Source organism: Ascidia mentula, chromosome 5 (genome assembly GCF_947561715.1).
Source record: "Ascidia mentula chromosome 5, kaAscMent1.1, whole genome shotgun sequence".
NCBI classification, from domain to species: domain Eukaryota; kingdom Metazoa; phylum Chordata; class Ascidiacea; order Phlebobranchia; family Ascidiidae; genus Ascidia; species Ascidia mentula.
In genome coordinates, this window is record NC_138570.1 from 1,527,428 (window position 1) to 1,542,643 (window position 15,216).

General features: G+C 35.8%; 2 protein-coding genes across 3 annotated transcripts; one reads left to right on the plus strand and one right to left on the minus strand.

Annotated features, from left to right (window-relative positions):
- Positions 1-2,956: 2,956 nt before the first annotated feature.
- Positions 2,957-6,563, minus strand: LOC145901619 (protein phosphatase 1 regulatory subunit 42-like). The gene is made up of 8 exons (XM_082989362.1): positions 6,386-6,563; positions 6,044-6,210; positions 5,534-5,672; positions 5,245-5,331; positions 4,796-4,943; positions 4,497-4,616; positions 3,780-4,050; positions 2,957-3,496 (listed from the first exon to the last, which is right to left on the minus strand). Exons 1-8 carry the CDS (start codon positions 6,515-6,517, stop codon positions 3,067-3,069), a joined length of 1,494 nt encoding a protein of 497 aa, XP_082845488.1. The 5' UTR covers positions 6,518-6,563; the 3' UTR covers positions 2,957-3,066.
- Positions 6,564-7,054: 491 nt separating this feature from the next.
- LOC145901606 (apoptosis-resistant E3 ubiquitin protein ligase 1-like) lies at positions 7,055-15,016 on the plus strand. Of its 2 annotated transcripts, none has more exons than XM_082989348.1 (19): positions 7,055-7,177; positions 7,309-7,414; positions 7,672-7,765; positions 7,928-8,042; positions 8,270-8,395; positions 8,580-8,764; positions 9,314-9,485; positions 9,852-9,955; positions 10,419-10,556; positions 10,809-10,886; positions 11,083-11,224; positions 11,582-11,709; positions 11,886-12,107; positions 12,401-12,580; positions 12,843-12,971; positions 13,226-13,355; positions 13,674-13,810; positions 14,125-14,303; positions 14,463-15,016. In XM_082989348.1, exons 1-19 carry the CDS (start codon positions 7,174-7,176, stop codon positions 14,563-14,565), a joined length of 2,472 nt encoding a protein of 823 aa, XP_082845474.1. In that variant the 5' UTR covers positions 7,055-7,173; the 3' UTR covers positions 14,566-15,016. The 2 variants fall into 2 exon arrangements, with proteins under 2 accessions (XP_082845474.1, XP_082845473.1); XM_082989347.1 differs by having other exon boundaries at positions 7,928-8,036.
- The last annotated feature ends 200 nt before the right edge of the window (positions 15,017-15,216 follow it).

A 15,216-nucleotide genomic window follows, 5' to 3' on the forward strand; every position in this document is an offset into this window, starting at 1 on the left:
CTAATAGTACAAATACTTTGCGTACTTTCGTGCCCTAACAATACTAAAATATTTCAGTTTAATATATTACAAGTATGACTCACACTGGATTCAATATTAAAACGATGTAACCAATCCCCTGTATTTCGGCCATTCTTGGTGTCTTTTGCGCTGCTAATATTTCAGCTCTACGAAAAAATCCCACAATACACGTGCTTGGATACCAGCGCCGTTCTTGTGTAGCTACATAGCTACAGTACACGTTCCATAGCTACCCATATGTTCGTTGCTGTGCCTGAAGCACACGTGGCGGTATCTCGGGAATAGCTTTTAGTATAAAAGAAGCGCTTGTGGAGGATTGGAATCAGAGCTAATGGAAAGTTTGAACATTGAAGGTTGTTCAGGTAAGAATTACTTCCAGGTAAGAAAGTATCTTTTTTTTGATAAAAATGGGTGATATTTGTTTAAGATAAGTGAAAGGTTGCGTTTTTATCGCTGTTAAAAGCCAAGTGTGTGAATCTTAGATATATAAAGCAAACAAAAAACATGAACATTAATAAGTTGACAATATGATATTAAATATAAGCTTTAACATTATTTATCACCCCAGAAAATGATGTTGAAAGTTGCATGTGAACCGTATGTTCCAATTCCGCGATAAAGGTTGAAAGTATCTAAATGGACGAGACTTGGCTATAGCTTCTACTTTTTATACACAACAACGATATACGGCTTTGCTAGGTAAGGGCGACGGATTGGCAAACATTGGTATGGCGAGGTTGGCAAATAAAGACCCTGTATGATCATGTAACGATGTATGCTCTGTTTAACCTGGGATTCTCTGTCAATAGAAAATACTCATTTTGAAGGCATTCTGTTGTTGGGCAGAGCGGACGATGAAGTCGCTACATTTTTACCAGAGGAACAACGAACCGAAAAGTGGGACGACTGTCAGGTTAGTGATATTGCTTAATAATACACCGACATGGTTTACGACATTTTAAGCGCAAGTTTACATTCAGCAGCAAAGTATCAGAATAGAAGTCATCAAAAATGAAATTGAATCAGTATTGAGTAAATGAAGCCGAAATGTTGTCATGCGCAATCTGTGCTGAGTTTCCAACGTCATTAAGTTGGATAATTAAGCTATGGAGGGCGCCAAAAACTACGTACAATCTTCCGTAAATTTGGTATACATTTCCATGTTGTAAAAACAGTATTACATCTTCAGTAAAATGTACGGATGCAGCTAGTGTTGTTTGCATATGGACCAAAATATAATTTTAGTTTTTCGAAACGTTTCTTTTTAGGTTGGACCAAAATAAGTTTATTTTAGCTGTAACGCGTTTGAATCTATTTTGAGCACGTTGTTTAAAATCATGTCACACAATCCACAATGTTAACATTGGGAATTTTAAGAAAATATTTGTTGTCTGAAACCCTTTTAAAATAAAAATCGGTTCTTCAATGTATTGAACCAAAACGTTTTTGAGATGAATAACAGGTTTCTAAAATAGTCATTTCTTTTCATGACAAAATCGTTTTGGTCAAACCCTACAACGCCCTCATGTTATCACACAAAAAAGCGAAACCGTTTACCTGCGTGGTTATATCGATTCATTGACGGTTAAGCCTGAAGAGCGAAACACAAAATCTTCCAAATCGATGTGGAACTATTGACACAGCAGCAGAAGACAAACAGTTTCTGGTTTGCCCTTCAAACAAGTCCGACCGTTATTATCTCTACGCACAACCGCTTGATTTACAACAGGTAAACAAAGGGAGCTAATCTATTTCCCGCCCAAACGACGGAAAATTTTTATTTTGCTGCAAATTCAACAAGTAGAATTTTTTAGAAGCACCTTTTATTTTTCCAGGGAAACCCTTACATGCAAAAGCATGACTAAATCGTTTAATAAAATTTCTATATATGAGCAGGTCGAACAGTGGCCCTGTCTGCATCTCACTGAAACATTACTGCAGTTTGAAATTAATCCAGAAACAATTTGTATTCCAACATTTCACAGTATAATATAGGTATTATTGTATAACATACACTTTATACATGTACGTACACACACCAGTTCTTGTTGCAAAAACCTATTTAGCAGAAATAATAGTGGGTTACATTTATCCAAGTGCCTCCAACCTGGCAGTTATGCCGCCTGGTATCCGCAAAAGTTTTCAACGAGTCCCTGAAATTTCCCGCCGTTTGAAACTCGGGAGAATCTTGGACTCGTTCATAATTGCGCGGAACTTTCATCAAATTTCAGTTTTCGACGAAAAATGTTAATCCTTGACACAATTTTGGAGATATTCTGGCCCAACAAAGTAGCAAGCTGTATAACCTACTATCACCAAATACGGTCAGACCTTGTTAATCCGATATCACTAGGAATCCCCGCTATCTGACACGAAACCGCAAACCTGTTGCACATACAACTGGAGTTATGTAAACGCATGCATGTCCATGCATCAGACTTTTGATACAGAGCAAATTTCAACTGCAACTACCTCCGACCATTTCACTGTTTTCAGGTAAGCCCAACTCATACCTTCCTGTTAACTCACAGATGAGCTCAGGTGCAGTTCATCAGTCAATCAGCACGCGAGCTTTTGTGGGAACGGCCCAGGGCATCTTGGCAACGCCAGAATTCCTTTTGCAGAGTTGTGGAAGTAATTATTTGTTCTGTGCCGTGTTTTTGACTCCGTTTAAATCAATGCGTAACTGCGACTCCATCGAAGTTGTTCTTTGACGTGAATTCAAAATGTTTTTCGCAATTACGACGATTAAGGTCTTGGTGAAGCAAAATAAAAAAAGTGAACCAACATAACTTGAACCGTCCAGGCATTTCTGTCACGACTGGAAAGCATATAGTTATGGTTTCACAACCTAATCACTCGAGTGTGACGAACACTCCCATGCAAAACTTTTGTGACGTCACACGAAACACGATAACGAACCATTGTGACGAAGAACATCTTTCATTTTTCCAAACTCTGCAAGCGAAGCAGCAAAATATCGACGCAAAGTTCCACAACAACAACAAAAAAGCAACAATATATAATTCATAAAGGGGAACAATCTCATTCCACCTCCTTCGGAGGGTCGTTGCCATGGTGATGACCGTTGGCGACCACAAGCGACAAGTTTTCTTTGGCGCCTTTAGAATCGTCCGCCCCTCCCCGGAACGCGGGATAGTCCCCGTTGAGGGGGTGGCCGAGTTTTGGTGCGGAGTCCGTGGCAACGGCGCCGTTCAGGGATTGTTTCATCTTCTTCATCCCGCGGAGGGAAGGGTAATTCCCCCTGGCTCCCAGCTCCAAACTGCTCCCTCGTTTCATTTTCGCGCTCTCAACAATGTCCCCGCTCCCGAGGACATCGCCCTTATTGTTCGGAGGTTCCGGGGAAGTCGCTGGAACGGGAGGAGCCGAGTCGTTTGATTGCGCTAGCACGCCACCTGGTGTTCTTCCCGCTCTCGTGGCGTTGGGATGTGGAGTCATTTGTCTTCCTGATCGCCTGAAAACAGAAAAAAGACCAAAAAAATTCTAAAACAGATTTCTTGTTTATTGTTTCAATACAGCACTTGCTAATTTGGCACATAAGTAACAAGTAATACACATACTGTATGTTCCTAACTTGGCCAATGCTAACTTTATACAGGCTGAATGAAATAAACTGATATAGATGAATGTGTATTATCATCAGTAGTCTGCATTATTACATATTTTTAGCAATGTATTTCAATTCACACCACTGTTTTGTTAAAAATTCTAAAAAAATAAAAATATTTCCAACACACCTCCTGTCCGTTAAATCACTGATGCTCTTATGTCCCATCATTCCATTGTTCCCAACATCCGCATCCATGAATGTGGAGTTAACAGGAGGAGCAGGAGTCGTGTGAGGAGCTTTTCTCCTCATCATCTTCATCGGAGCAATGGCAGAATTTGGCAGACTCCTGGATTTTGCCAGGATCGCTTCAAATCTCTTCCTTCCTCCTGGAAGTCCTCCCATCATGTAGTGAGGTGGAGGAGTTGGGATTGGATTCCGATGATGAAGAGGAGGGAGATCTGAGGATGAATTTTTGTGGCTGGATGTTTAAGAGTTTTTGTATTTAAGTCTTTTACAAGTAGGAACAAAAACAGAGTCATAATTGTGAGTGTCATCGTAACTTTGCTGTTGCAAATTTGGAATGTTGCAAAGTTCCTATTTGTGGTTATATAAACTTTTTGCTTGGTGATATGCATAACTACTAATGTCTAGGATGAATTAGCTAAAACAAGAGACTCTTCTCCATCTTGTTATTGCTGAAATACAAAAAAAATGAACCAAACAATGAATGAAGAGACTCCAGCATGCAAGAATTGAATAAAATATTCTGGATTTTATAAAATTTTTATTTCATACAGGAATTGCTGGGGGCTCAGGAATCCCCACTTCAAAAATAACCATTCTTGTGTTTTTGCAATTTACATAATGAAAGTAGGATTTTAGTTAATTAAACAAGTCAATAAACCTGTGTCATCTCCAAATCCATTTCTTTCCACTTTGCTTTTTCTTCTTGCTTCTCGTGATGCTTTCCAACTCACCAAAAACTGCCTTTCCAATCTACTGATCTCTCTTCCATCCAACAATTCTGCATTCAAATATTGGATATGAAATAAAAACAACAACAATTTTTTTGAAAGTCGTTTGGAAGATAAAACCAAAGAAAATTACAAATAACCTCAAGTTCCACTAATTTCGTCATTTATTGGTAGAACAAAAATATGGTTTTTCACAAAAACGTTTTTCACAACTAAACGACAATCTTACCAAGTGATTGTGTCATCACAATAATCTTGTCTCGATATTTGGCCTTGTGACAAATGGGATTTCCATTCAAATCGAGTTTGGACAAATGCTTGCAACTTGCCAATAATGTTCGAAGTGCATCGAATTCTGCGAGCTCATTATCACAAGCCTTTACAAAAAACAAGACAGGTCAAACATATGGTTAATATAAGGTAAAAATTTGTCAACATTGTTGGGTAAAATTAAACACAAAATCTTAGCAGCAGAGTTACTGTAAAGGTTGTAATTTTGAATCTCATTCTATTTAGGGTATGTGTTCGTTTATGATGTCATCCTATATTAATTTTGCGTTTAAAGTTTAAAAAGCTTAGTGTTTTAGTTTGTATTTCAAGGGCTAATGCCTAATTGAATAACCAATTAAAAATATTTTGAATCCTACTTCCGTTAGCCAAATCAACAATTTTATATACCTGAAGAAAAGTTAATTCTGAAAGCGGAAGAAGATCGAACAATGTGTCAATGTGGTTTCCCGAAACATTGAGGACAGACAAACATTTCTGTGATAAAAATAACCATTAATTAATCCCAGATTTTTTTCTTAAAGAATCGGATTTTAAAATCAAACAGATGCTCTGAACAAAATAATGTTTGTGTAGAAACATATTTTTTGGTTTGTTATTTCTTAAATAAGGCCAAGACAGCTATTGCATGAAATAGTTTGCAGAAGATTCTCTTTTAAGTTATAGTTTTAAAACTTACCCCAAGTGCCATTAAAGTGCGAGGATCAAATAATAGTTTTTCACCAGGCGGTAATTTTTGATATTCAACGTGCAATTCCCGCAGATTAAAAGCACCCTGCAAACCTTCTATTACTGAAAGATTGTTGTAGCCCAAATATCTGAACAAAAAATAAGATTTTATAGACTAACCTACCATCAAAAATCATCGCTACATTATTTCATTTAACGAATGCTTCGACTATCATTTGGTGAAAAAAAGTATTCAAGAAAATTCAAAGAAATTTCAAGTTGGGAAAGAATCAACACATAATTTAAGAAATCCATGTTTGGCAATTCTTTAGGTATTTAGGTATTGTTGAAGTCGTATTTATTTACCAAAACACACACGGTTGCCTCAAAACTTTGGGTTCAGGTTTTTATTGTAAAGTTTTAAAAGGTAAGATAAACCCACACCAAAGAATGTATAATTCATTCATTTATAATGTATTATGACAAAAAATAGTTCATCAAATACATTCACGCTACTTACAGCTTAGTCAGTCTTTGCAGATAACTCAAGCCTTCAATTTTGCAAACATTGTTGTTTTGCAAATAAAGGTGTGTCAGGTTTGGGGCAGTCCCAAGGTTCATGGTTTTGTTCAGTTTGTTGTCATAGAGATAAAGGACTGTGAGGTTTCGACACAATGCCAAGTTGTCCTGTCATAAACAATATAAGCAACAAATTATTAACTCTAATGTCAATTTATGCCATGCATTTTTTCCTTTGCGCTTTCAAACAATGCAACATGAAATCAACAAATTTAAAGAATTTTCGGAGGCTTTACAACAACAAATAACTTTTTTAGTTTTTCTGCACATTTTGAAAACTTACTATATCTTCTATGTTCCTTTCCGCCATATAAAGATGCGTGAGTCGCTTAAGATAATGGTTAGTCGGTTCATCCCGCTTTCGCTTCGTGTGTCCATTATAACGGGCAATATAATCGGCGGTTAGTTTTACCATTTCAAACGTCGGACTATAGTTTTTCGTTTAGCTACAACTGAAAAACTTGTCTGGGTAAAAAAATAACCAACAAATACATCAGTGAAAATTTAGGTAAACTACTAATTTTACAAAACATTTGAATTACTTGCGCATCTGCAACCATCACAAGCTTCAGTGACGTTAACTTTTGTAGCTTAGCAACCACAATGACCATTAGTAGTGATAAAGATAACAATTTATTTTGTCATAGAAACATTAATCAGACAAAATGCAAAAGTCAATCTAAATAAAATTACATTGGTATGTTTAATGTTTGTGGAAAATTTTGGTGATGCTAATTTTATAAATTAAAAAAAAACTGCAAATATTGCAAACAGCAACAAAACCAATTGTCAAGAGTAAGAAATGGTTGAGGTAATAAGCAACCAATTTTATCTTGTAATGCAATTGTCGGATAAATAAACTTAAATACTTTTTTTTTTTCAAATCATGATACGAAACATAAAAATCAACACAAACAGCTGCTTACGATCGTGACGTCACATATAAACAAGTGAGGAAACAAGGTTTTCTTGAACTGGGCTATGTTCATTTTGAGGAAGTGCATATTGCAATTGGTTAGCGTACGTATGGTACACGCCTTCTATCTGTAATATCGTAAATTCGACCAGGTTATGGGTAAGTTTTACATTCAAATGCTACTTTTGTTCCGTGTTAACTGTTAAAACAAAATGAAGCTTGTTGTTGACAAATCATACTTAGCTGTGTTTTTATCGAATTAAAATATCACAGCCTTTTTGTGTTTACAGGAGTGTTTGTGGCATTTGGGGTGGTTGCAGCTATCTGTATATTTCGATGGGTTCTAAAGTGGAGACAAAATGTGAACTCCCTTCCAGGGGATAAGAACTTTATAGAGTACGTGACTGAATTTTGAATCACTGTTTGGCATTATTATGGTTTGATGTTTTTAAACAGACATTTAATTATTGAGAGCTGCAGACAGATGTACACACTATTTTAACCTATAAGGTCTTTGGAAGGTACCACAAAGTGGAAATCTGTATGCCTGCTAGTTTAAAAGCTAGCCCAGTGCCACAGTCACAGTGTGTACACCTGCCTGCAACACTCAATCACTATTATGGCTCTTTTCTAAATCCCTTAAATTTTGTTAGATACTTCCGAGGCCAATATCTTGACATCCAGAAATGCAGGATAGTTTGGAGCAAATGTGACACAGTTGGTGAAACGTATACATTCCGCATGGCAGTAAGAAAGTTTTATATTACATGTAATACTTTTAGAGATGTAACAACCACAGTAAATGGAAAGTTACATGGGACATCAAAAGATTGTATTAGTTTAACCATACTCCATTATGTATTGCAGAGCATTTTTCACTTACTAATTTTTTTTATATTATGCATACAGTTTTTCTTCAGCAATGGGGAGAAGTACCCAATAACAAATGGTGAAGTAGCAATTGACATAACATTTGATGATAACAAAGTAACACACATTACAGATGTGCAACCAACAGGTAAGTGTATGAAATCACTTGTTTTCCTGTCAAATGAAACCAATTAATCTATTAAAACAGAAAATGCCTCAGCCACACTGTTTTGCTTATTTTTTTCAGTTAAGTGCCAAGTTATTTGCTGTGTTTTGTTTGATCTCATTTGGTATTGCAGCTTTCATTAAGTTGTCCCACATTGCCGCATAGACTCTTAGCACCACAGTTTCCCAAGTAAACATATTATATTTTGTTTCTAGATGGAGATTGTCCGAATGTCTTGAAGGCATCTTTTGCCGTGCGCCATAGCGGTGAATACAAGATTTCTATTCGTTACATGGACCGACATATCCTCAGTAGTCCTTACAAACGCGAGTTTGACCCTGGTGAGTTAAGATGCATTGAGTCAAGTATATTTTACACAAAATTAAAACTCTTAGAAAACCCAGGGTTTCTCTGATTTAATTCTTGGCCTGTTGGAGTAATCAATTAAAATTTCTTGAGAATCATGGTTGTTTTTTAAAGTTATAAGCTAAACATAATTAATGAAGTGCCAATGCTTCTCTGTAGGGCCCCTTTCAAGTGACCAAACTGTGCTTTTGCGCACAACTCATTCATTGTTGTCGGTGGTAACTATGACTGAAGAAAAAAATCATCAAATGGAAATTGTCCCCCGGGATTCATTTGAAAATAATTGTTGCAGAGTTCTCAGCAAACAGGATTGTGATAAGAACTTCGGACTTACCCTGGTCGAGGTATTTCATTTATATCTTCTTATACACTCTTTCCTGTCAGTGTAATTATGTGGCTGTATTGTAATGGCTGACGCAAATGGTGTTTACATGGATGCGAGCGTGCCTTTAAAAATAGCTCAACTATCTATGATGCAATGCACTTTTTGCTGATTTACTTCCTGGGTCATCATTTCATACGTCAAGTAATTTTTCATTGAAGCTCTGTTTTACAACCAATGATTATCCTTTTATGATAAAAAAAACTATGTCTTTGTCCCTTATGACCTTCATATGTGGTATTTTGTGTTTAATTACTGTAGAGCACTTCCATAAAGTGGCCTATTTTAATCTGGGTAATTTAGTATGTTGCTAGTGGTCAATAAGTATGTGCATAGTTACTTAGGAATAATACTTTTTTCACTACTAATGGCTATGCCTGTAAGTAGATGAAAAATAAGTGTTTGCCAAGCAACTTTTAACATTTAATCTCCAATCTTTCATTTACTCAATCATATATGGTTTTGTCATATGTTTATCACTGGGGTCTAGTCTATGTTTTTTATCTTCTAGATAAACTCGATGGATTACAATCCACCCTTCGTCTGGGACATTGTCAAGAAGTACTCATCACAGCGACTACTCCTTAATTTTACTGTTTATCAAGCGGGGTGCTACAAAGCAAAACTTACATACCAAAACAATCCAATCAAAAATGGAGTGTTTGATGTAATCGTTCTCACTGGTGGGTATTCTTTTAAAATAAACATTTTTCCCAAATTAAAAAAAAATGGCCAACATACTTTGCCCAATATTAAAAGGGATTTGGGGTAGAAAGATTAAGGGAAGAGTCAGGGCATGCTTGTGTGACAAACTTTTGTTCAAATTGCATCTCCACAAAGTTTGTCATAATTTATGTGGAGCTGCATGCTTTTGGTTGTATGTTGAAGGCTAAGATAGCTATCTACATTTTTTGTGGGACTAACTGTTAAAAAAATCAGTAATTACATTGGTCGTGTCAACTTCATATATAATGCATACCACTGGTGGTGTAAGTTAATTTTCAGAATAATCGTGGCACAAACAAATTAATATGTGTTGTTTATGGCAGATGACGAAGCTGTGGAGGTGAAACAAAATATACACAAGAAAAATTTACATGTCTGGTTTGAATGTAGATTACTTCCAAGTGACAGCATTGTTGAAAAATCTCAGGTAATTTCCCATTTGCACTTCCTTCCTTTCTGGCTAAGTTTGTGTGATTTTCCCTCCCTGAGATTTGGGCTAGGGGGGGAATACATTAAAAGCCAAACCAGCTTATGAAGGTCATAGAATTTTTTTTTAGCTGCACATGTAATTCCACTGATGTCAACTTATGTCAGCAAGTTCGTTGAAGCAAACTTGCAATAGACCACTTTTAAACTTGTCTTGATAATAGTGATTGTAATTCATCAGTAATGCCTCTAAATATCCACTAAAACACTATGGAACTTCGGGTCACAGCTTACAAATGCCGTAGTAACTTTTTTATGTATGCCTATGTTAACAATTTGGTTGAAGCAAAGTTATATTGAGCCACTTGATGGCCAATCTTGATTATAATTAACCAGTAATGTCTGTTGGTGTCCACTAAAGCTCTATGGAACTGTCAGCATATACATGAGTGTTTATGACGCAGGAGCTGTCTCAACGCCCCCGTGGTTTATCGGAGGGTGATTTCACTCCGCCCAGATCACCAATTAAAAGAAAAAGACTTCAGTCTTCTGGTCATACCTCCAGCAAGCTTAAAAAAGTGTATTGTTACATTACACCTAAGGTATAGTATGTCTACGAGTTATTTTGCGAAGTTTGTGTAAAAAATAGGAAAAAAATTAAACGACAAAAAATTCCCTCTAAATGTCAACAGATTTAAACATATTCCCATACCTTATCGGAAAACTTGAAAGTTATGCTATTTAAATACAAAAAAGGAATGTTTTGGGCAGCAACTTATTTATTTTTGAAATAACCCATGGCATAGTTGTCAAAAAAATTGATTTTTGCATTAAAAAAGTGTTTTTTTGCTCAGCAACTCATTATCAGGGAATATTTTCTGAAAATATTTTTTCGACGAATGTACACATTCCGAGTCAGCCCATGTACTCAAGTAAGTGGAGTAAATTATGTTGATGTCTTAATTCTTTGTAGAATGCAAAAAACTCTTGTGTTTTTGTGAAATATGTTGACCAGAGTATTTATTAGTGAGCAATTTTTTTCCAAACTTTTTCACCAACAACAGAAAGTCAATGTTAATGAAACTGAATGTGTGTCAACTGCTAATGAAATGTTCCGATTACTTTCAGTTAATCTGCAGTGAAAACGACGAGCAAACAGGGTTGCCCGTCCTGTTTCTTGATGATGGGTTTCACACAAAACTCTGTCTGATCTGTGCAAGAAGAAATATATTGGCTGCAACATTCGTCGGCATACTGTACAGTAATATGGGTAGGATAACTGTGGGCCTGCAATGCTCTTTTATAGATGAAGAGACTTGATTAATACACTCTCTGTGTTGCAATGTAAACATAGTTGGTTTCGGTAATGTATATTTTTATTAATAGTAGTATTTAAATAATATGCTGTTGCTGCTGCCTACAATAGAAGTGATCTTCTGGCAAAATATTATAAGGTTTATATCTCAAATTATTATAATTCCTGATGAAGTGATGCAGACAAAACATCGGAGAAATAAACTGCGTTATTTTTTTGCCAGAAGATCAGTTCTATTGTACATTGTAGTATTTTAAATGTTAACCGTATTTTTTGCACTTGCAGTTTAAATTGATGCAATTTCATTTACAGGTCGATCCGAATCCTATGACGAAAAAGCCAAACATTTTCAAAGCCAACTCTTGAAACATCATCAACTCTCTGTGACGAGTCAGGATAAAATTGAATTGAACATCGACAGAAATGACATTCTAAATTCTGTATGTTGCAAACTGTTATTTTATTTTGTGTGAATTGATAATACTTTGTATAGTTTCTTTTAAATATTACCTGTTTCATTGTGCTAAATACTGTCTGCAACCTTTTATATTAATATTAAGTTCACCAATAGTTGCTTGAAGGTGTTGAGACAAATATTATGTTTTATTTTATTCAGTCTTACAAAGCCACGAAAGACCTGAGCACATCAAACTGGTTGAAGCGCTTTGTAATCCACTTCAAACACGAAGAAGGTTTAGACTGGGGTGGTTTGAATAGGGAGTGGGTTCACCTACTTTGCAAAGCCATATTTCAACCGAAGGAGGGTGGTGAAGGTGATGGAACAGCAGAGGAAGGGTCTGGAATGTTCAGAAGTTTGAAAGACGATCCCCAAGCATTGGTTAGTGTTTATTTAAAGTCTTGCAAAGTGTATTCACTAATTTGCACTAAACTATTTCATCAAACCCAAAACGTGTTTTAAGAATTTGATTTTAAATTGGATATGTTGGATAAAAGGCAAGACCAAGCATATATTCAAATTCAAAATAAGTAATACAGCCTATGAAAGTAACCTGCAGTTAAGTTTGGCAAATGTTTCCACAACCATTCTCACTTCATTCAATTAAATTGTTTCCAAATAAGTATACAAAAGTACTGTTGATCAATAGTATATTATTTGTTGCATTTCATAAGGTTCTCCCAAGATCCCATCTGCAATCTGGCTTCAAGTTAAAATATTATGAGATGGCGGGGAAACTAGTCGGCAAATGTCTCATCCAAACAGCACTGGGTGGAGAAAGCACAAGACAAGTGACGGCCAGATTTGCTCGATCGTTTCTCTGTCAAACTGTGGGCCTTCCTGTGACATATCACGTAAGGATACACTTTGAAAGCGGGCGCTCTCAGTACCCTTAAATCATTGAGTAATGTTTTAATGATTTAAGTTATGTAATATTTTAAAGAAGTTGGTGTTATAAAAATGATTTGCTTTGCAAGAAATATGAAATGATTTTCCTTCTACTGAGTGAGTAAATCCATTTGGTTGGTTTTATGTGAAAGAACTAGAACTTACTGCTTGTCAACTGTCATGTGCATTTAGAATAAAGGTTTAAATTACACTTGTCATATGCTGCAGCACTTTGAGAGCGATGACCCCGATTTATTCACAAGCAAAGTGAGATACATTCTCGACAACGACATCACAGAGGATGCTGAAATCACATTCAGTGAAGAGGAATATTCGAACGAAGGAAAACTTCTTAAAGTAAAAAGAGTTGTTTTGTTGAAATTTATTTTTATTGTCTGAGCAAATGAACCATAACGATGAGTGAGCTGCAGACAGTGCACACTGTTCGAAACAGTGTGTACTGTCTGCAACAATTTTTATTGTGTTATAAAAAAATGCAAGTTCTCATCTTTGTGTAACTATTAAAAATCAGTTGTTTTCTGAAGTACATTTACAATTGTTGTGGTCTAATGTTTTCCTGGTGTTTAACATTATTTTGCGTTGTTTTTTAGGTGGTTGACCTCGTCCCAAATGGTGCCAACATTGCAGTTACCAATGAAAACAAGCACAAGTATTTAGACAGGATTTCTCACTACCGACTTCACGAAGTCATTAAACCAGAGGTTGACAGCTTCATTAAAGGTTAAAAGCCAAAAGTTTTTTGTTAAAATCATTTGTTTTTTTACTGCATGAAACTCATTTAAGGGAAATATATTTCCAACTTTGCATAGCATTTTGTTCCACAAGAAATTGCTGGTTGTAAAAACTCATGTAAAAATGTGAGCTACTGACATTGTAACAGCATAACAAGACTTAATGTTGTCGTAATGAACACAAATTATAATAAACAAATTTTTAGTCTTTGATTGAAGAATTTTAATTTTTAACTTCAGAGAATGTGTAACTAGTTAAAATGTCACCTTGACCCGCATTCTAACCCTATCGTACATTTTTTGACAGGTCTTAATTCTTTGGTGCCTGATGAGATGCTTGGAGCATTTGATGAAAATGAGGTTGAACTTTTGATGTGCGGCTCCAGCAAAATAAGCGTTGAAGATATGAAAGCAAACTGTGTTGTGTCTGGTCACTTAGGAAAAGTAAGAACACAATATTTGTTTTACGATAAGCTAAGAACATCCAAGCAAAAACATCTAAGGAACTATGGATTCACTCATAATTCTGAGGACAAAATAAATGCCTTTGTCAGTCTACCTCCATAGTTATCTAGAGCTGACCTGACCGAAAAGTGTTGTCATGCAAATTTCTACTGTAAATGGTTTATCACCAGCTACTCATAACAATTGCTTGCTATACTAACATATGTTTTATAAAGATCAGAAAGCACAAGTTGACATGGAAAATAAACAGCTTTGAATTTATGTTGTAGAAAAATACATAACAATATTTTCAGATGTTGGAATGGTTTTGGGCGCTGGCGTCCAGCTTCACTCAAGCGGAACTGGCAAGGTTACTTCAGTTCACCACCGGTTGCTCTCACCTGCCACCTGATGGCTTCAAGTCACTTGAACCACGTTTTAAACTTTCTTTTATGCCTTTTAATGAGGGTTCTTTGCCAACAGCTCACACTTGGTAAGTTCAACCGTCACTTTGTAATATTAGTGGCAAAATTATTTCCAGGATTTTTTTGTGATAAAATATTTTTATGTTTTAAACATATTATTTTCGGCCATCAAATAGATTCACTTACTTCAAATTACTTTGTGTTCACCAAACCCTTTTGCTCTTTAGTTTCAATGAGCTGTGTCTTCCACATTATGACTCGTATGAGGAAATGCATCGGATGCTGAAGATTGCAATAACTGAGGGTGCTACTGGCTTTGGCTTAGTTTGATTGTTTAAACTCTGCTTAGCAGAAATACCCGATCACTCTGTGCACTCAATCATGTTCAACTCTTTAAATTAGAGAATTAGCATTTTGTCAAAAAATATCATTGTTTTTTCTTGATAAAAAGTTCCCAAGCTGCAGCAAAAAAAGTCGGTAATACAATATTGTAAGGTGCTTGATTATTTCTGTACTTGACTGGTATTCGGTATTTCCTTTCTCGTGTATGTTACGAATAACTGCTCCTGGTTTTTATTTCCAGTTACAAATTAATAATCTTGAATGTGGGAGTTAATAACACAACATCGAATTTAACTACTAACTAGCAAAAAGTGTATTTTTCTGCATTTATAATTTCCGAATTGTGGTTTCTACATATTCTGTGAAAGGATATTATGGTTTTCTGTTGTTGCTGCTGCTGGATATTTTGTTTCTTTCCCGAGTGTTCCTGTGATTTTATGCAAACTTGTTGAAATAAAAGTTCTTTTGTTGAAGAAAATGTTGAAACAAGAGGTGCATTTTTCAACTTGATTAAATGTGTTTCGGTGATACCAGAACATCAGTTATACTGACATACACAGCAATGCTTCAGGAAAACCCATGTGCCATGTGTGCAAAAGTAAAATGGAAGAAGGGCTTTGCAAAACGAAAAAGGAAACC